General features: G+C 38.4%; 2 protein-coding genes across 3 annotated transcripts; one reads left to right on the top strand and one right to left on the bottom strand.

The window, feature by feature from the left end:
- Positions 1 to 1,476: 1,476 nt before the first annotated feature.
- Positions 1,477 to 13,596, bottom strand: umad1 (UBAP1-MVB12-associated (UMA) domain containing 1). 2 transcript variants are annotated; one of them, XM_065471417.1, is made up of 4 exons: positions 13,501 to 13,596; positions 11,039 to 11,127; positions 5,753 to 5,838; positions 1,477 to 5,336 (listed from the first exon to the last, which is right to left on the bottom strand). In XM_065471417.1, the coding sequence occupies exons 2-4, from the start codon at positions 11,118 to 11,120 to the stop codon at positions 5,061 to 5,063; spliced, it is 444 nt and encodes a 147-aa protein (XP_065327489.1). In that variant the 5' UTR covers positions 11,121 to 11,127; positions 13,501 to 13,596; the 3' UTR covers positions 1,477 to 5,060. The 2 variants fall into 2 exon arrangements, with proteins under 2 accessions (XP_065327489.1, XP_065327490.1); XM_065471418.1 differs by lacking the exon at positions 13,501 to 13,596 and adding an exon at positions 13,303 to 13,351.
- A 209-nt stretch (positions 13,597 to 13,805) lies between these two features.
- Positions 13,806 to 21,409, top strand: rpa3 (replication protein A3). The gene is made up of 4 exons (XM_065469943.1): positions 13,806 to 13,922; positions 14,082 to 14,156; positions 21,046 to 21,157; positions 21,238 to 21,409. Exons 1-4 carry the CDS (start codon positions 13,824 to 13,826, stop codon positions 21,318 to 21,320), a joined length of 369 nt encoding a protein of 122 aa, XP_065326015.1. The 5' UTR covers positions 13,806 to 13,823; the 3' UTR covers positions 21,321 to 21,409.
- Positions 21,410 to 22,242: the final 833 nt, after the last annotated feature.

The following is a 22,242-nucleotide window of genomic DNA, read 5'->3' as shown; positions in this document are numbered from 1 at the left end:
AAGGGTCCTCAGCATAGCAACAAAAGGTAAAAAATGAAAATAAGACACAGACACACACACAGATAGGGAATGCATTAACAAGCCTACTAACACAGAGACACACAGAAGCAATGCAGGTTTAAACGTTCCAAGGATTTCTTAGAGGCTGACTCCGAAATGTATAAAGATGCCACAGTTCTGTCTCAAGGGATCCCTGATAAGTATAAACACGCACTCAAATTGCTGCAGGATTCACATTCTTTGGACATACGATAGAAACCAACAAAAACAGTAAATTACATCTATTATAACCAGCAAAGATTTACTAGATTCTCTTCAGTTGCATGATTGCACGGTGGCACGGTGGTTAGCACTGTTCTCAGGTTCGAGTCCACCATCTCGTGGCTCAAGAGTTGGCAGTTCGTCTTGTAATCGGAAGGTTGCTACTTCGAGCCCCGGCTCGGACAGTCTCGGTAGTTGTGTCCTTGGGCAAGACACTTCACCTACTGCCTACTGGTGTTGGCCAGAGGGGCCGATGGCGCGATATGGAAGTCTGCCCCAGGGCAGCTGTGGCTACAACTGTAGCTTGCCTCCACCAGTGTGTGAATGTGAGAGTGAATGAATAGTGGAATTGTAAAGCGCTTTGAGGGTCTCGAAAAGTGCTAAATGCAATCCATTATTATTATCTCACCGGGCCTTTCTGTGTGGAATTTGCATGTTCCCCTGTGTTTGTGTGGGTTGTCTACAGATAGTCCAGCTTCCTCTCACAGTCCAAAGACAGGCAATTAGTGGGGTGGGGTTAATTGATGATTCTTAAATGCCCAAGAGGTGAATGCAAGTGTGAATGGTTACCTGTCTCTCTGTGTATGCCCTGTGTCAGATTACCACACCTGTCCAGGATGTACCCTGCCGCTCACTCTATGGCAGCTGGGATAAGCTTCATGACCCTCATAAGGGCAAATGGAACGAATGAATGGATGGACTAGACATTCACTTGAAGCTCTGTGACAACAAATGCATCCAACTAATCTCCACAACATGGCAGAACAGAAAGGCATGTTGCTAGCTGAACAAGGAGATGTGTGTGTGATGTTTGGTGATACATGTTGTACCGTCTTCCATTCATGGCTCACAAGACGTTTTATAGAGTAAAATATGTACCAGGTCGGGAAAGGCATAAGTAAAAGGATGCACATTTAACAGAATGGACCTGAGCTTTTATTGAGTGCAGTGGCAAAGGCTGTGAATATACTTCTTATACTCTTGTTTTTAATAATTTTGCAAGAATTTTAAGCAAACCTTTTTCCCTTTGCCATTATGTTGTGTTTTTTGCAATGTAGCTATCAAGTTCCAGGTCGAGAAAGATTAGGTCCCACTTTAGCTATAGCATCCAGACCAACAAATACATACTCAATTTGAGTCAAAGACAGCAATTCCCAAGTCTCATACTAAAATCAAACAAGTAAGCAGGTCAGTATGAAGACGGGTAAAGTTCTAAGTTTATTTTTGAAACTATGACATTCCCCAAAGAAAGCAATACAAAGAGTAGCAATAAAATGTCCAGATATTTAAAAAAAGGAGACAAAATAACTATACGGACACAAGGTAAACAATGCTCAACAACAATTTATCGGTGAAAAAAAAATGTCCCCAGTCACAATCAAGGCCACACATTACCAACAGATTCCTCGAGGAATAGGATGGGCCAAAAAAAGAAAGAAAATATACAGACATTCCATCTCAGCAAACCTCAACTTAAGAGGTCAACCTAACCATTGCTACACACACACAGCACACACACACACACACACACACACACACACACACACACACACACACACAAGCCCATTCAGCTATCTTAGTGAGGACCTTCATTGACATAATGGTTTCCTTAGCCCCTTACCCTAACCCTAACCGTTAAAAATGAATGCCTAACCCTGACACTAAAACCACATTTTGAGCCTCAAAAAGGCCTTAAAATTTGTCAGGACCGGTGTGTGTGTCCTCACAAGTGACTGTTGGTTCTCAAAAGTATAGTAGAATGCAGATTTCGGTACTCACAAAGATAGCTAGACAGGAACACACACACACAGTGACGGAGTGCCACTAGTAACTGGTTAAAAAGCTTACAGGATGTTGAAATTACATCCATTGTAGAAACCCATCTGTGAATTCAGCATATTGATAATTTAATATGAATTTACCTAAAGGTAAAGTTTGAGTGTCACCCATGACTTGCATGAATCTTCATGACATCTGAAGTACAAGTATCAATATATTAATGCTGATTACAGCAGTGAATGTTTAAATGCAAAAAGTGGGATACAATTAACCCATGTATAGGTCACAAGATGCTCACAAGATGTTTTGCAGAGTAAAATGTGCACTAGCTCAGGAAAGGCAAGGTACCATTAGCATGTACATTTACTGGATTAAAAATACTGGGGGCTGCCAGTGCTACTTCTCAGCTTCCTAGTAAAAATATCCATGATAATGAAAATCCCAAGAGAGTTTCAGAAAAGTTGACCTCTGACCTTGAGGTTAAGGTCACAGAGACTCAATCTGAGACTTTTATTAGATGAATCCATGGTATGAATTTGAATTTCCCAGGTGACTTCCTTCTGGAGTTTTAGAAAACTTGACCTCTGACCTTAAGGTCAAGATCACTGAGAGCTTGACCTTAATGTCTTGAAAGTCATTCAAGATTTTTTAGTAACTGCACCTAGGGTATGAATTTCAAAATCTGTTCAAGTGACCAAGTTACTAACCAAGTCAGTGCCTTTTCAACCAAGTTCAACATCCTCACATGACGAGGGTTTACATTTCATAGTGTTCGAATTGTTGGCAAACAGACAAATACAAAAATGAGTTTTTTCTTGGAGGGAAAATCGAATTCATAACTTAGGCCATTTTTGTAACTGGGGCCACCATGCAGATGTGCAACCCCCCCCCCCCCCAAAAAAAAAACAACAACAACAACAACAACAACAAAAAACTTGACATGTTAACCTCCTAAGACCCGAACTCTTCCACGGCATGCATTTTTAATTTCTCTTTGATATTTGGGCATATTGGGGCCCGATGAATGTAAAAACAAAGAATTACCAGATTTTTTTTTTTACCTTATTTTTGTTTTTAAGAAAAATAAGGGCCACATATGAGGATATTCATTTAAAATTTCGATAGAACAGTAGCAGTATAATGTCCTCGTAAGTGGATATCAGGCCCTTGTAGAGCAAAATTGAGTATTTTGGTCTAAATAACCCAAAATGTGATGTCCACATATGTGGATGCCAGGTCCTAGGAGGTTAAAAATGGTGATGAGGAAAAATAGGGACATTAGTCTTGTGAAGCAAGAAGGCAGTTCTGGACATATCCAAAGATAATTTACTTAACTGGATGTTAAAGGCTGGATCCAGTGCCAGAAAACACACCAAGCAGCTGGCACTGGCCTGGAACCACAGAGTTGCTGAACACTAAGCTGGAATCAATGACATCAGTTGTTATGGGGATGTAAATTTACCAGTGACGTGGATTCTGCTACTATGTAACATTCAGTTCTTTCTTTATGGCACAGGAACCAGTAACAGTGGGTTTAGGTCTCAGAGCAGATGTGCTGAGACCTGAATCCAAAGTGTATCTTGATCTTTACAGAATGTCAGTCCTCACTTAGACTGTCACATATTGTCAGGCAGTTGTGCAGGAACTCTGCACATGCAATATGGTGCGAACATTCGCATTAACAGCAGCCGTTCTATTTCCATTGCAGTGGAATCCAGGCTAAAGATATAAGGTATGTAGCTATGGATCTACAGCAACCGTGAATGGGACCAAGCTGTCTGCTGCATGTCTGTTTGTTGTCTGCCTATATAATGACTTTTACATAGTTATAGACAGCAGCAGTCTGTTTTATGAGAGACTGCTGGTTTCTCAAAAATTGTGGTGGCTCTGATTTTTAAGGAATCTGTTTTGAGCCCCAGCCAGCAGGTGGCCTGGTAATGGATGCTTGGAGGTACCCACTTTATGTTATGGTTTTTCTTCCTGAAGAAGAAAAACCATAACGAAGAAATGTCCTACAGCAGCGGCTCCAACAGTCGGAATGAGCCAATGTGCCTCAAACAGATTCTCTGGTACAAAAGAAAAGAAACAAATAAAATTAGAAAAAGAAAAACAGCAGTATAGCAAAAAAAAAAAAAACCCAAACTGTTTGCTTTACTGGTTATGCAGTACAGCAAACTGCATAAACATGCACTGACCAACAAAATGGTCATTGCATGTTTATAAGGAAAACAAAATAGACAGAATCTCTTCATTTTAGAGCAGAAATTGCAACATCTTATTGTGGTGGAGGTGTTTGTATGTCGTGATCCTAGGAGCTATGTGGTTGGGCCAATTTGCCATGATACGGTTTCCCAATTGTTCCTGGGTGAGGAGACCGATAAAGAGCAATTCAGAAACCATTGGTTTCTTTGTTGTCTTAGCAAAGAAACCAAGGAACAAGTCTACACTTGGGGGGAGAGGTTTCTGGGCTCTCACCCTGAAGCCAGGCCCGGGGAGTGGCCGCTGGCTGGACCTTAGCCCGTGGGGCTGGAAACAGCTACATGGAGGTGAAAAAAACATGATCTTAACTGCTCAAAGGGATAGGTGAAGCACCAACAATGGGGCCAGAGTTGTAATAACCTGGAATTTTCATTTTGCTAATAAAAGTAACCCTATACTTGATTATATCTACAGAGTGTAACTTGAAAAAATGTCTTACCATGTTTTAGGCAATCACAACCTAAACTGTGCATCTGCGTTTAAATTAAGCAGCTTGCCAGTTAGCATTCACACCATGAGCAACACACAGAGTTTAAGAAAGCCTTTCATTTCCTATAAAACTGTGACCTTTTTGGGATCAACAGTACAATCTGACCATATATTCATTATATTTCAGTAGCCCTACATTTAAATTAATTTAATTTTGTGTCATTTAGATGAGGTTTGATTTGTTCTCTTCAATATGTTATAAAGTCAGCTATGGCAGCCTACCAGCTCTGTTCCCCATAGTGTGAACTATGGAATATTGCAGTTCAAAGAGACTAGGCGTTGTGAAGAATAGAATTCTCTAAAGTGAAGTCGTATTGAAAGCTGGCTAGATTATAATTTATGTCCCGGGACAGCAATATATCAGGGATGAGGGGGAATCCTGCCTGCATGGCCAGGACATGAGGAGCCAAAGTGAAGGGGACATCCCCGAGGAGATCTGGAAGAGTTGAATGTGCTTCCACTGCTGGAGGTCTCATCGTTGTCCCCATGTTGTGTGAAGTTGCTGGGAACTTTGTGTCATACTGCGGATCTGGAGTTGAGCAGGATGACTATGAAGAAAAGGAGAAATGTTCCTTGTGAGTGTACAATGTTGAAACCAGTTTTGTGCAACATACTGCCCGAATTCTGCCCTGAAGTTCAATTCATGTCTTATTCTGCTGGATAAGATTTAAATTACTGGGTTGTGTCAGACATTTGTGTTAATGTGGAGGCTCTGAATAGATGCATCTCACAGTTTTCTGTACAGTGTGACAATGGGGCAAATGGCGCAAACAGTAATTCACAAACATGCAGTTACAAGTATAATTAGTGTCTAAAGCAAAGTGCCTAATTAGACATAAAGTAGTCAATGCTAAAGTAGTGAGGCTTGGGAAGTAAATGTGAAATGATCAGAAGGCGAGCGGTGAGGCTTCTGCTTAAGCTCAGTGTTAAAGAGCTTGAAGAGTGATCGTGGCATGCTGCTCACCTTTGATGGTTGCACTATGACATTTGTTGAGGGCTGTGTGACGTTCATGGTTTGCAGCTTCTGCCTCTGTTCTTCAACTGTCTCGGCTGGAGATCAAACAGGACAGACAGCTTAATGTTTACTAGAAACAAATACTGAAGAAACAAGAAGAAATGAGGCTTCTCACCCAAAAATATATATATATATTCTATTCATTAATAAATATTTATTTACCTCATTTTCAAGATGCATGTAAACATGAAACATCATAATCAGCAAACACAATTAACAGCTATGGTATCAATTATAAAACAAACAAATTAATTAATTAATTAAAAAATTAAATCATACATTGCCTCGTTCTTGAGTTAACGCGTTCAGAAGATTTTCAGAAAACTTGACCTCTGATTTTGAGGTAACAAATAAGGGAATTCAGAATTTGATGGCAGCAAGAAGTCTTAAAAGTTGGCAAAACTGGGAGACCAGTGTATAGCATACAATCATGTTACAGGTCAGTAACATGATTGGGTACAAAAAGACCGTCACAGAAAAGTAAAGCTAGACAGAGATCCACCAATCTTCAAAAAACTACAATAAAGAGAAGCCAAAAGACAAATATGGCCTCTGTGTCTAGTCCCTGTCAGTGCTCTTGCTGTATCATTTTAAATTAACTAAAGGTTGCTCAGAGAGTTTATAAGGAGAGTTTTTCTTTAAAAACCAACAAACAAAAAAAGAATTACAGTAGTCCAAGCTAGAGGTAAAAATGCATGAACAGGATGATATTGTGCAAATGGAAGAAAGCAGTCCTACAAATTTGTTTAATAAGCAAATTAAAGGACTTATCCTGGTCAAAAACAACTCCAAGATGTCGCATAGTGTTACTAGAAGCCAAGGCAATGCAATACCTGGTTAGACACTGTGTTTCTGAGATTTTTAGGTCTAAATACAGTAACCTCAGTTTTATCTGAATTTATAATTTATAAATTATAAATTACTTCTAATTTATAAATTTATAATTTATAAATTAGAAGTCATCCTCTCTTTGTCTTTAAGACATTCATGCAGTGTAACTAATTGGTATATGTCATCTGAATCTGGATCCTTAGCTGGGAGAAACTGGCACTAACAGCAGCATTTCTTTGTTTATCAAATGTGAAGCTGCTGTCAAAAATCACCCGCAGGTTTTGGAATTTTCCAAAGGGCCAACTTTGGAAAAGACTGAAATCCCCCTGGCCGCCTTTACTATCAAAGCTGAGGGGATAAAAATGTGATGAAAGTGGTCAGAGTGCTAAAACAGAGCTAAGCAGATCATGATTATTCGTAATCAAAGACAAATAAAAAATACAAGTCTGATCAATTTGTTAGTAGAGAAATGTAGTCTGAGTAGAGGAAATGTCTATTCTAGTTGTCTAGACTTTGTGTGTATAGACTTGATCCATCATCAGCCCTTTTTACTCATGTCTGAGTTTGAGATGATAAGAACTGTGTGGCCAACCCATCATTATATTTTGGAACAAGAAAAACAGTGTTAAATGTTGGAAGGGTTAAACACAGAATTATGATTCATATGTGAATTTGCTGATAGTTAATTAGGCTCAGTACTGATCAGCACATAATCAGTTAAATATAAAGATGTTTGAGTTTGGCTAAAATGATGAATAAGAATAAAAGTAAGAAAATAAAATAATGATTTTTTGAGACACGCCTAACTCAGGCCTAACTGACAGCCTGTGTAGAAACAGCCTTGAGAGATGTGAGAGTGGCTGTGTGTGTGTGTGTGTGTGTGTGTGTGTGTGTGTGTGTGTGTGTGTGTGTGTGTGTGTGTGTGTGTGTGTGTGTGTGTGTGTGAGAGAGAGAGAAAGAGTGAATGAGAGCACATACAGGACACAACACTCTGATCTCTGAATGTCTGACTTTTAAAGTGTATGATTTAGTGAAAGGGGGATTGTACTCAGTATATTGTATTGAGTAAATTGTGGTTAACAAACACAGATTTTTAAAGCATTTAGACATAAAGGGAGTATGCTAAAGAACGTGCTAATAAAATCTGAACTGAATGAAATGTGAAGTAAAGCTTATTGATGTGTGACTGAATGATCAAATGTAATTAAATTTTCCATGTTAACAGAGAGAGATAGAGAGAGAGATAAGGTGGGGCTGAAGATTAGTGAATCTTATGTAAACAACTGATGGGCTAAATAGATATTAGAGAGAGAGAGAGAGAGAGAAGGGTGGGGCGAGTGGGGCACATATCAAGTATAAACTGGGATGCCTGGAGGCATTGTGGGTCAATCCCCGGAGCCCTGCGAGATGAGCAGTTCAAAGGACTGGATTCCAGAAGTTTACCGTTGGAGATTCCAACAAAGGCGCCATGGGGAGTTTGTCCACGGTGGACTCACAGATTGCATTTGGCCCTATTTCATTATTATGATCATCATCATCAGGGTTGGATTATAATTCTGAGAAGGATTTGAACTTCCATTGTTTTCTAAGTGGAAGTTGCAGCTTCTCAAGACTTCCAAGCTGTTACCTGCTTTGTTACCATCTTTGAGAAGATGTGGAATCTATCAAGGAATCCTGGTTTACTGATTATTCCCATTAACACAGAGCAATGAGGTGGAACACATCTTCAGTGCTGGAAGTGGCCACCACACCACCAACCTCTCTCCCCTCAAAGATAAGAGCAAAACATGCATATAACCTTAGAGTGAGTTAATTAAATTAATAGAATTTAAGTGATTTGATTATTTTTTTAATGTTTTTTTTATTTTATTGCTCCTGCCCAGCTGCTTTAATAAAATCTTCTGCAATTAAAGTCTAAACTGTCGACATTCCCTTTTTGACCCTTTGTGAAACAATAAAGGTATAAATCTAAGTATTAATCTATATTAGTCCAAATAGCTCTAATACGCTGCTCAAGCCTTTCCAAGTAATATTTTCTCTTGGGGCCTGTTGTATAGGCCTCTAAAACCAACTCAGATTAACAAGTGCCACAATCGACACGGGAGCTGCAATAACAGGTGTTACTTATAAGATCTGACCTGCAAGGCTACTCTGGTTTGTTCATATCAGGCCAAGCAGGGAAGACACTTGGACGTCAAGGGAGTCAGGCTGAACAAGTGGCCTCAGCCACATTGACTCCAGAAACCTGCATTATCTGGGTAAGGATAATAGGATCAGGGATTAGACTTTTTAATGAGACAGCTGGAATCAACTTTCTGTATAGGGGTTTTGTGGGTCTACTGATCAACAGGGGATGACATTTAAAAGAGGAGTGAGTGTCAGGAAGGCTAAAAGGTACCACTTCTGTTTTTTCTCTTCTTTTTTTTTTTAACTAATGGAGTATTAAGAGTTAAAAAGAGTATTGGACTTAAAAATGGATCCTTGGGGGATCCCACAAGTGAGGGGAGCAGGTGTTGAAGAAAAGTCAATTAACCTGACAGAAAGCTTCTGCCTGTTAAATAACATCTAAACCATCAAAAGCAGTGACTCAACACAGCTCTCTAGTCTAGAGATTAGGATAACTGTCTCAGCACTTAGGTCTAAAAGCGTGAGAATCGCCCAAGTCGGCAATTAATAAACGACCATGAAAAACTTTTAAAAGTGCTTATGCTGTGCTATGATGTGGTTTGAAACCAGACTGAAATGTGACACTATTAGCTTTCAGAAAAGCCTAAAGCTAGTGGAAGACAACTTTGTATAGCACCTTAGAGAGAAAGAGCAATTTAGAGATCGATCTAAAATTCAAAAGAACTGTGCGATCAAGATTCATTTCTTTTGAGACGGCTCTACTGTGGTATTTTTAAAATCAGTCGTAACAGTCCCTGTAGAAAGACAGGTGAGTGACAGCTCACAGAGGCTATAAATGTTAGATGGAAGCTGCCAGCTTTACAATCTGTTTTTAAAAACAGATGTTAGACCTCCATCATGACCAGTTTCCGATTAAAAATGACAGGGTGGACAAGCTCAGAGAATGGGCTTAATTCACGAGAATTAAGCAAAGTTTTAGTATGAATAGAATATCCAAGTCCCAGGAGATGAAGAAATCATGAAAGATGAAGGTCTTGTTAGCTAGCATGCTTTGTTAAGCACAGCCAGCCTAATCAAGACTGGGTCAGAGACTGGCTGGGAAGCCGAATGGTAATTCTGTTGGTCCACTTCTGTGTAGACGAGACACACAGTGCCTCAAGATGTGTTAAACATCAAGTACAGAAGTTTGGAAAAAAAAGAGCCAAAATGTTTACAAATCAGAATGAGATGCAGAGACAGTGGCTGCAGTGACAGATTTTTTTAAATTATAACTTCAGTCTTCTCTGCAGGTGGCTGAAAGAACAATAGCACAAGGAAGGGTATCCCGCAGTTCAGTTGTTCCATTTGTCTGTGAGGCTACTCTTTGTTCACTGGTGACAGTAAACGGCTACAACAGGGGTCTCAAACTCACAGCCTGGGGGCCACTTGCGGCCCACGTCATCCCTACTTGTATATTGACATGAAGAAATATAATGCAGTTTGGCCCTTGAAGTGACTTTTTTTGCTAGGGAGGATTTGTTTGTTGTTAAATGCAATGTTAAAATAGGTTCTTTAAAAAGCAAAACATTATTTAATATGAAGGCAATATGAGCAGAGAGTACAAACATGCTGTGTTCGTTCAGTGAGAGGGTCAAAAACTAATGTGTACACTTATGTTTGCATTTTTATTTTGTTAAATACGAACACAGTTATAGCAGAAGTGCTGCCACGTGTCAGAAAGAGAGGACCAATGTGTTTATGTGGTAGTTTAATGAAAGGCTTCAGTTAGTTAAGAGTGAGAATGTGCGTTCACATTTGCAGTTTTGTCTTGTTATGCAATATTTAAAATGTTAAAAAACAAACAAAACATGACATTTTTGGAAATATTTGTGGGTGTTTTCTTGTTTGTTTGTTTTTTGTACCACTTGAACAGTGGCCCTCACAAGAGTCAGTGCCAGCAGTGGCTCACAGCTCATTTAAGTTTGAGACACCAGTCAGTAAAACTGTGTGTAGGCTCTACATAAGAGCAATGCACAACACCACTGGTCTTTTGTCATGCAGTACATGCTACAGGGTATGAGGATGGTTGAAAGGAACAAAACACACAACTCCAACCACATTCTGGAGTTGTGAGTTCATTTTAACATTACAGTGCTTCCTGTTAGAGGTGCATACCTGTATGCGAATGTACAGATAACCATACATCACTAAGAAAAACTCTTAAAAATTACACACAATGGGTCATACTACTTGTAAACTTCAGCTTTATATATAGTTTCATTTTAACATGTTCCTTACCAACAATAACAAATCCTCCATCTACTTCCTTGTCTGGGGTTGACTTCTTTGAGTCCTTACGCAGTCCAAACAAGCCCCACATGATAATCCTGTGTAAAAAAAAACCACCCAAAAACAGAAGAAGCAACAGGTTAGATGAAGAGCCAGTGCATTATACGTTTCGCATTCATTCATTTTATCATGCTTACTGTCGAGAAAGCGTAACAACAGACTGATTCACTCAAAGTTCAAATGTCAGTAAACAGAAACAGCAACCTTCAGGGCTGAAGGTTTGCTGGGATATTTCTGTTATCTGAAGGTTAGTTTTGTAGACGCTTCAGAGAACCCTTAGGAATGTTCTCAGGTTTTTACATAACCTGAGAAAAGTTTTAGGATTGTGTTTTAGTTTCTTGTGTGGTATGCAAATACAAGTGATAAATGTAATAATGTCATGAAAAAATATATCCATGTCTTTGAATGACTCAGTTAACTGAGGAGACAGTTTCCCCCTTTTTCTTTGTTTGAAATCACTGAATTTGCTACTAGACATTTAAATCTGTAAGTTCTACCACTTCTACCACAGTCAGGTAGTGTACCAATTTTTAGTCTAGAAAAAGAGTCTCCCAGCACACCCTCAAAATATGTTTGGATATGCCAGGTCTGGAATTCCAACATGTGAGTTCACAGGCATTACCTTCAGAACAACAAGGGTAACATTTTAAGGGAAAACTGCTTAAATTTAACTATTTTTGGTGCTGCTAATTTAACAAGTTGATGATTCTGTCATGTGTTCCTTACTTTGTGTGTTTTGGTGCAGTCCTGGAGGTGTACCTATCTGTGACTTTTACCAGTGTGAGAGCAGCAGCACAGGATCCTTAATATTTGTTTAAAGATAAATGTCTCTCTGTTGGCACCTATGAATTCCAGCAAACAAATAGCACTACAGAGTACACTATTTGCACTTGTAAAAAAATGTATTTCTCATCCCAGTTTAATGGTCGTCTTCTTCTTTTGGCTGCTACCTCTTTTAGGGATTTTAACAACAGATCATCTGCCTCTATCTCACTCTATACCCAGCATCCTCTGCTGTCACACCAACCTGTGACCACCCATTCCAACGTTAAGAAAAACAATTTTTCTTTTTCATTTAGCCTCTGAAACTGGATTCAAACTGAAAACCTTCAGTTGATCTACCTTTTAGGCTATACCTGTTACTTGTAGCTGTCCACCCTAACACAGCAGGCTTTAAAACTGGCTCTGATCCAAAAAGCAGAATCCATTCTTATTGGAATGCAACCAATATTGTTCTTTTTTTTTTCTACTTTGAAGTCAAATGGTCTGCTATTGAAGAGGTCTGACTATGTATCCCACACATATCAGGTATATCACTGTTTACAAAGGATCTCAAGGAGCCACGTGACAGGAAGAACACGACATAGAAATGAGTCCCTCAGCAAGTCATCTAAAAATACTTCCTCATAAAGACATCTACTACACCACACCGTAACTTCACGACGATACATATATATATATATATATATATATATATATATATACACATATATATATGTATATGTATATATATATGTGTATATATATACACACATATATATATATATATATATATATATATATATATATATATATATATATGTATATGTGTGTATATATATATATATATGTATATATATGTATATGTGTGTATATATATATATATATATATATATATATATATATATATATATATATATATATATATATATATATATACACACATACATATATACATATACATTCATTCGGTATATCATCTCCAATGTGTGGAATCCCATTTTGAATGACACATCTCTTTAACTTCACAGAAGTCTGCTAACGACTTGTGAAATGTGTATTCTGCTGAGATCTCACTACATATTTACAGTCTCGGTGCTCTACAGGACTATTGCCTGATATTCTCAACAGTGGAGTTTCGCTAAAAAAAACGTTCACAGAACGTCCTTGTTTGTTGAGACTTCACATCTTTGTTCTGAAAACCGACGATAAACGTCAAATCCGTTCTACACCTAATTTAGTCAAAGAAAAAGCCAAGGCGAACGACGTTGAATCACTTTAAACAAACGGGCGTATTTAAGGTTTTCATGGGCATATGAATGTAGAAATGTATCACAACTTATTAGTGATACATTTCTTTTAAAGTGACCCTAGTCACTGTCTACCCTTCGGTCGTGTTTTGAGAGCCCAAACAACAGTCATGGCTCTATAGAAAATGAAAATGGCACTCTTACTATTCTTTCTTGTCGAATTCAGAAAGCCTTAATAAAGTCAGTTCTTGTTCCTTTAGTGTTTACTTCCAGTTATTGGTGCCACTCGTTTAGTTCCTGTTCGTGTTACCTTCGCTCAGCATTACAAAAAATATCAGAATATTCAACCATATTTTCGCCCTTTAGGATCACCCGAGTTATTATGACGGTGAATTCACTGACCTTAAAGCGGTCCTTGTCCACGTAGAAATTATCAGTGTTCTTTTTTTGTAAAATTCGTGCTGTCAGCAATATGTAGCGGAATGGTTCGTTGTCGTTTCCGCGGAAGAAAATGTTAGAGCACAACGGATATGGCTTGGAAAAATGAGAGGCGCTTGTTTTGCATTCCCCTTTGGCCGTAATTTCAAGTCCCGCGTTTTTTCATGTAAATGTGGGTAAGCCGCCCGCCTGAGCTGCGCCTCTGTACTAAAGCTCAGGACTACGCGTTTCCCGCGCTGTGTTGCGCTGTCGAAGGTCCAGGAACGTGAAAGAAGCTAACTGTAAAGATGGCAAGTCTACTGGACGCTTCTAAACCAAGAATAAACTGCTCTATGCTGTCACAGCACATTGGCAGAGGTGTCTGCTTCGTTGGGCGCGTTGAAAAGGTGGGTTTTGGCTAGTGCTAGTTAAACTATTTTTAACAATATGGATTGTTTTGGTTTAAAAAATTTATAAATATGGATTAACCTACACCTGCAAATATGCACTAGCCCACTCTGTTAACAGCAAGGACATAAAGTATTAGTTTTGCTTTTCTTGACCAGGTTCACCCAACAGGAAAAACGTTCAGTGTGTCTGATGGAGAAGGAAAGAGCGCCACGGTAGAATTGAACGAACCTGTGAGTACTGCCATAATTTATGGTATCACTTTACTTACAGGTTTCAGGGTGACCGGTGGTGGTGGTACGAAATATGTGGTACAACTGGTCTGTGGACCACTCTTGTTTGCTTGTACCGTTGTTGTTGGTCATATTCTCCGCGTTGGAGCTTCGCTCGCCGCCGCAACGTCATCACACAGTCACTTCTATTTATGCCTGCCCGCACAGGGAGTCGCTGCAGTATTCTGAAAGACGTGTCGGATAAGCTCAACTATACAGCTGTGACTGTAATTATGAGGGGAGATTTCAGTTTTAATGATAAATTCCTAGATAGATTTCCTCCCAAATACAGCACTCATAACTTTATTCTGTCATAGTTATGTAGTTAGTCACAGTATGTTTCTTTCTGTGGTCAACACTACACATTTAATCAGTGATGGGAATAAGAGCGTAACAAGTAATGGCATTACTTTTTTCAGTAACGAGTAATTTAACTAATTACTATTTCTATTGTTACAACACCGTTACTAACAAGAACATGTGGGGCGGATGTGTTACTATTTTTCAACACACAGACAGTTGAAGCTGTCTTCTTCTTAAGGGGTGCTGCTGATTGGCTGAGGAAGAATAAAGCAGTCGTGGTAAACCAATCGCATGACCAATTTAAGACAAAGCAACAAGGTGATATATACTAGTTTTTAAATTGTGTTAAAAGGCCACGTAAAACCAGAGTCATGAGAAGAAGAAAAATATGCGCGGTGTTTTTTCCTGAATACTATCGTCACGTTTACTGTCTAAGGAAACTGCTAGCAAGCACTCTCTGCTAACGACCAAAAAAAAAGAAACCAAAACAAAAAACACCCTTTTTCCTATTGGTGGAAAAATGTACCACGTTGACCAAAATGATATGGCAACATGGCATGTGGTTGTTTAGGAATCGGGGGGAAGTTTTAGGAGTGATGGTGAGAGAGAGCGAGTTTTGAGATGTGAGAGATTTGTGACGTTTAGCATGTTTGGAGTGTGCTGTCTTGTGTAGTAAGGCTGCCACGACTAGTCGACTATCAAAATCGTCAACGACTAATTTAATAGTCGACGCGTTGTATTGAAGCTTTCTAAGATCCTGAAAGACGCAGGAATAAGCAGTAGGATTTAAGAGTGTAATAACAGACTGAAACAGAAGATGGCAGCACTGCATGTACAAGGATGCCAGCTGCCATTAAACGCCGAAGAAGAAGAAGCAGTCTTTGGTATCATAGCTGTGTCCAAATTTAGGGGCCACATCCTGTCCAGGGTTCGTACGGGTGCTTGAAATCCTGGAAAGTGCTTGAATTCTAATGTCCTCTTTTCAAGGTTTGGAAAGTGCTTGAATTTCAGATGTGGTGCTTAAAAGTGCTTGAAAATGTAACTGTATTTCATTCACAATAAATAGCTATCTGATTGAAATGTTTTCTTATCAGATAGAGAAATAAAATGAGTCGCAAAAAGCAAAAGCAAAATTTCCCCGCCTGGGCTGCTTTGCGTCTGTTTCAATATGTGACCCCGCCCCTCCCTTGGACAGTCGGGGATGAGTGCGCTAACATACCTGTAGGTTGCTGTTTTAATGCTTTTAATGTTTTTAATGATGGAAAACAACAATGGCGGAGTTTGCGCTCTCCGGTCGCATGATAGGTAAGTTCTAGTAAATAATTTTCTAGTACGTGTACGTTACACATGCTATTTTTTTTTTAAAAAAAAAATTATGATTATTATTTTGCTAGCTATCAAACTCGCTGGGGAAATAATTGAAATGCACTGAGTGTGATGCAGTATGGCAGCGCTATTATGGAATATGCTGTGAACTTAGCTAACATTACTTAGCAGTAATATGAGTTAATTTACTCAAGTGAAAGCTTTAAACATTAGCCCGATACATAACTAGCTAACTTAAGGCTTTCTGATTAACCCTCTGGGGTCAACGGACCCAGAGTCTCCATTTTAACTTGGGTCGAATGTGCGGATTTCAAAATATATACCAGTTTTTAAATTGTGTTGATTGGTCACGTAAAGCCGATGTTTTGGGGGGGGTGGTCTGAATACAACAGTGGCGTTTACTCCGGGAAGAAACGGTAAAAACGGCGTTTTTTATGGAGAGCGCTAGCAAACACTCTTTCCCTATTGGTGGAAAAATGTACCATGTCGACCAATCAAAAAATTATACGGCAACATGTGGTATTTGGTTGTTTGGGAAGAGAGAGAGCGAGTGAGCGAAAGAGAGAGAGAGTTTTGATACGTGAGAGATTTGTGACGTTTATCGTGTTTGGAATCTCAAGTTAGTGTGTTGTGTTGTGTAGTTAGTGTGTAGTGTAGTCGTTTTGTTTTGTTTTGTGTGTCAATTCTACTAGTGAATGTCACAGTTGCTGCAAAAAAGCCACCAAAGGCAGATTGCAGTTTAAACGCTGAGTGACACACCTGCTGTCAGACCTGCAGGTTTATCCCTGTGCTGTTCTCATCTGTGTTATAGTGACACAAACTATTTTTTGGAGTTGCATAAATAATTTGTGTGCCTTCTTATTTGATGCAGAGCACCTGATTGTTCTGTAAATAGTTTTGAATGGTTATATAAAAAACATCTGAGCCTTGGCTGCATTTTTAGGTAAATAGTACCATATAACTTTGTTGTTTGCAAAACTTGTTCATATTTTTTAAAAATGTCCAATTTCTATTTGCATTTCAAGTTATGAAAATGATTCCTTAAACATGCTTGTGGTTTTTACAGTCAAAAATATCATTTTCTACTTGTATTTTAAATTTTGTCTGAATTTAGATAAATTGTGCTGACGCATTATGTCAAAATGAGAAAATAACAGATTGGCAAGATAAACAGTTTTTAAAGGTGAAATATAGAGGCCAAATCAAAAGTAGTCAAAAACGGCCAATTATACCCTGGACCCCAGAGGGTTAGAGGCTAAAAGCAAAGTTGTCACCAAGTACTGTTTATATTTGTGTGTATTGCTGCAGCTTTTTTGAGTATTAATTTTGTGCCTTTGGGTGAAAGAATGGTAATATGAGTGATCCATATGGTCACAAAGAATAGCCACTTGTTTCTGTTCTACCAAGGTTCCCCGGCTTTCATTCAAAATGTGTTTATCGCCACCTACACATTAAACTACTTAAACAGTCAGTGCTGTTCTCCATGCCTGTCTGACTTGATGTTATTAGCACAAACACTTTAAAGGTGATCATTTAGGAATTCAGCAATAATACAGACAGCAATGTAGTTAGCAATAAAACAGTTCTATTGGGAAATAACTTAAAAAACAAACAAACATCTGTCTCCTATTTTTTTTGTCACACAGGAAAGAAGCATCAATATCTAGACTTATTTCTTTATTTTTCGTTTTTCATTTTTTTTTCAACAGGAGAAGAATATCTCTAACAAGTTGATTTGTTCACATTTTCACATCTTAATTTTTAAGTGAAATGTGCATTTTGAGTTGATACACTATGTATATAAGGTGACCGTTCCTTTTGCAGTATTTTTGTGTGGTGCGTTCTTCTATGTCCTAACAAAAGGGGAGCTAAGGTGTCTTTTCACATGGTCTTACTGAGGTGATGCGAATTGAAACATGCATTCTTTTTTTTTTGGTGGGGGGGTGCTGGAAAAGCTTAAAAACGGATCTTGAAAGTGCTTAAAAAGTGCTTGAATTTGACCCTGAAAAAAGCGTATGAACCCTGCCTGTCCACATTTGTAGGCCGATTACGTTACAGCAACGCAATGAAGGCTGTCCAAATTCGAAGACTCCTCCAACTGCAGCCGACAAATGCGTCCTTCATTTCCCCAGATTTGAAGGGTCGGGCGTATCCTTCGTGGCCCAACCTATCCCAGAATTCATAGCGCAGCCCAGCCAATTCCAGTTTCCAACAATGGTGGCAGGTACTTAGTTTTAATATTACGCTTATTACTCTTTCTTGGTCACAAAATAAACTTTTAACATATTTTCAGGCGAGAAGGTAGCTGTGTAAACTTCAAATATCTTCTTGGTTTATCGAGACATCACATATTTGTAAAAGTGTGCCGACATTTTCGGAGACATCTGTCACCCACCTGCTCGATAGCTAGCCGGGGGTTCAAGGCTCACTAGAGCCGGTGAGAACAGTGGACTCCCGGCACATCATTTTCAGATCCCCGCCGTCTTTCGCTACTCAGGTTAAACATGATATAGAAGTCACTTAGATAACTTAAAGATGTTATTGTTTGTCTTTTTTCAGTGTTTTATTTGTTCCTGAGTAAATCGGTTTGGCTGAGATTAAAGTTATAGTTTTTACACAGCTGAATAAACGTCAAGCAGACAACTGATTATCAGAAGTGTGAGATGGTAGAATTTACTCCAATGTCCTGTTAAATTTTAGGGAGCAAAGAGCAGACGACTGAGTTTATTAAACCACCAACACAATCTGCAAATTTCATTAAAATGTAATAAACTATCATCTTGTCTTTATTTTTAGTTAGCACATACCATAAACACTTTAAGCTGTAAGCTAATGATAGTTATACAAGAGCAGACGCATGCTGGTGCAATAAGCTGTATGTTTTACGTCCAATGGATGCATGATCTGATTAGTTGACTATCAAAATAATCGTTTGTGGCAGCCCTAGTGTGTAGTATAGTGGATAGTTTTGTTGTGTGTGTCAGAACATTGAGGCGACTGCTGAATGTCACAGTTGCCACCAAAAAGCCACCAAAGGCAGATTACAGTGTAAACGCTGTCTCCAGGTGGAAAACAGAAGGAGTGATACACCTCCTGCTGTCAGGCTTGCAGGTATCAGGCTTGTGATGTTCTCCTTTATCTTATAGTGGACAGAAATTATATTTTGAAGAGGCACAAATAATTTATGTCCCATCTTATTTGATGCAGAACACCTGATTGTTCTGAATAGTTTGAAATGGTTATTAAAAAAATGCATTGGCTGCATTTTTAGGTAAATAGCTGCATTTAACTTTGTTGTTTGCAAGAACTGTGCATAGGTTTTTAAAATGTACAATTTCTGTTTACATTTCAAGTTATGAAAATGATTTGTTAAACAGTAAAAAACGTAACTCTTTTCTACTCGGATTTTATGTTTTTAAGTCTGATTTTTAGATTATTGTGTTAATACAGTATGCCAAAATGGAAAAACTAACTGTAAATTCAGACATGTGAGGTTGTGCTGAAAAGAATGATACCAAACAAGCCAAGATAAACAGTTTTTAAAGGTGAAATTTAGAGGTAAAATGAAAAGTAGTCAAAAACAGCCAATTATACCCTGGACCCCAGAGGGTTAAACTTTTGTTTTAGAGTAACGCTATAGTTACTTTACCAAGTAATTAGTTACTTTTAGAATATAGTAACTGAGTTACTAATTCAGTTACTTTTTTGAAGAAGTAACTGTAACTAATTACCTTTTCAAAGTAACTTGCCCAACACTGCATTTAACAAACAAAGAGCATATCAATAAAAAAAGCAAGAATTCACGAGACAAAATAAAAGAACTGAAATTAAAAAGGGTGCTCTTTTGTGCTTATAACTAGTGCTGCCACAAACGATTATTTTGATAGTCGACTAGTCACAGATTATTTTTGCGATTAGTCGACTAATCAGATCATGCATCCATTGAACGTAAAACTTACAGCTTATTGCACCAGCAGCATCTGCTCTTATATAACTATCATTAGCTTACAGCTTTAGTGTTTGAGGTATGTGCTAACTAAAAATAAAGACAAGATGATAGTTTATTAAATTTAAATGAAATTTGCAGATTGTTTCGGTGGAGTTTAATAAACTCAGCTGTCTGTTCCTTGCTCTCTAAAATATAACAGGACAACGGAGTATATTCTTGAGCATCTCACACTTCTGATAATCAGTTGTCTGCTTGATGTTTATTCAGCTGTGTAAAAACTATAACTTTAATCTCAGCCAAACCGATTTACTCAGGAACAAATAAAACACTGAAAAAAGACAAACAATAACATATTTAAGTTATCTAAGTGACTTCTATATCATGTTTAACCTGAGTAGCGAAAGACGGCGGTGGGTTTGAAAACGATTTGCCAGGAGTCCGGTGTTCTCAGCGGCTCTAGTGAGCCTTGAACCCCGGCTAGCTATCCAGCTAGTGGGTAACAGACGTCTCCGAAAACGTCGGAGCGCTTTTGAAAATATGTGGTGTCTTGATAAACTGAGCAGATATTTGAAGTTTACACAGTTACATTCTCACCTGAAAATATGTTAAAAGTTTATTGTGTGACCCAGAAAGAATAATAAGAGTAACATTAAAACTAACTAGCTGCCGCCTTTGTTGGAAACTGAGCAGGGCTGCGATGGGCCGCGCTATGAATTCTGGGACACAGTTTCTTCTTCTTTGGGGTTTAACGGCAGCTGGCATCCTTGTACATGCAGTGCTGCCATCTTCTGTTTCAGTCCGTTATTACACTCTTAAATCCTACTACTTATTCCTGCGTCTTTTGGGATCTTACAAAGCTTCAAACAGTCTACAGGGGTCACTTTGGGCTGCAACAGTGAGTTTTCTGTTAAGAAACCTACTCTAACAGGGGAAAGAAGTATGTCCTATTTCAGGCAAGAATGAAATTCAGTTAGAGCATTAAGGCTTAAGAGGATTAAGGATTAATGGACAAATGAGTACAGACCAAGCCTTGATTGCTTCAGATGTAGTTTTGCTTTATTATATTAATCTGCCTACATCTAGATTGTTTTAAAAGTATATTAAAATATAAATAAATTTAACTGAATTGAAAGGCTTGAGCAGAGATTGTTAACTTTCAATAAACACAGGGGGGATTAAAATATTAATGCAAAATGAAGGTGGAGTGTTGGCAAAATGGCTGGTTAAAATTTCATTCAGAAACTTTCAATAACTGTTTGTTTCTTTTCTTAGCTTGAAGAAGAGCTGAGTGGCATTGTGGAGGTCATTGGTATGGTGTCCAGCAAAGGAGTAATAACCACCATGACATACAACATCCTACGAGAGGACAAAGGCATTCCCTTTGGTACGTCTCTCTAGACTGATTGAGTAAAGTTTTGTTCCTGATCTGTGACTTACAGTGTGCTGTGTCTGCTTATCCCACAGATTTGGAGCTGTATAATGAAGCCCTGAAGGTCATTCACGACTTTCCTCAGTACTACCCGTTTGAAGTTGCTGCAAGTGGATGAAGATTGGCTTCATTGTTTTTGTGTCTCATTTTACATGTTGGAGAGAATAGTGTGGTACAAAATATTTGCATTAAAATGAAAACCTTCGTTAATCACATGTCATTGAAGGTTCTTTTTTCTTCTTTTTTTATGATAAACTGTAAAATAAGTGGGTAATACTTTATGTACTCAAATATAAACAAATTTAAAAGACACAATAGAGTGACAGCAACAGCAGAATTTCATGTCCACAGTGGCACAGACTGGAATTTACAGCACTGACACTTGAATGGGAAGTGGTCAGCCGGCTAATTTTACTCTTGTCAGTTTCAGCTAGTTTCACATTATGTTTAGCTGAGCTTTCAAACCAATCGGAGAGTAGAATACGTTACACTTCATAATTCATTTGTAATACATTTTCTTGGCAGCACAAGAACTAAGAGTCATGAAAAGGTTAAATGTAGAGACAAAATATAGAAGCTGAATGGCTTAACAAACCCAGTGGCTAACAGGAAAAGAAATTGCGTCGAGGTAATTTTATTGGAAAGGAGGAGTGGAATAGTCATTTTAAATGTTTTGCTTCTGCGATACATTTAGTCTCCGTTTTAGCAAAGTTCTGTAATGCTCTACATTCCTTATTACTAAATTACTGTTGTAACAAATTTCCAAAGCTAGGATAAATAAAATCTTTTTTTATTTATTTATTTTATAGAAGGATCTACACTACTAACACCCCCCCCCCACCACCACCACCACCACCACCACCACCACCACCAACAGCAGCCAAAAACAGTAAACACTTCTGTTATGAGCGTACTTGGCAGCAGAGGACAGTATAATCAGAGAATTTACCCTGAACAGAGAAGTGTTACAGAGGCATGGGCTAAAAGTACCTAAAAATAACGTGTTCTGTTATGTTGAAAAATATTTTTTGGGTGCAACA

Source organism: Pelmatolapia mariae, linkage group LG22 (genome assembly GCF_036321145.2).
Source record: "Pelmatolapia mariae isolate MD_Pm_ZW linkage group LG22, Pm_UMD_F_2, whole genome shotgun sequence".
Lineage (NCBI taxonomy): Eukaryota > Metazoa > Chordata > Actinopteri > Cichliformes > Cichlidae > Pelmatolapia > Pelmatolapia mariae.
This window is presented reverse-complemented; position numbering and strand designations above follow the sequence as displayed.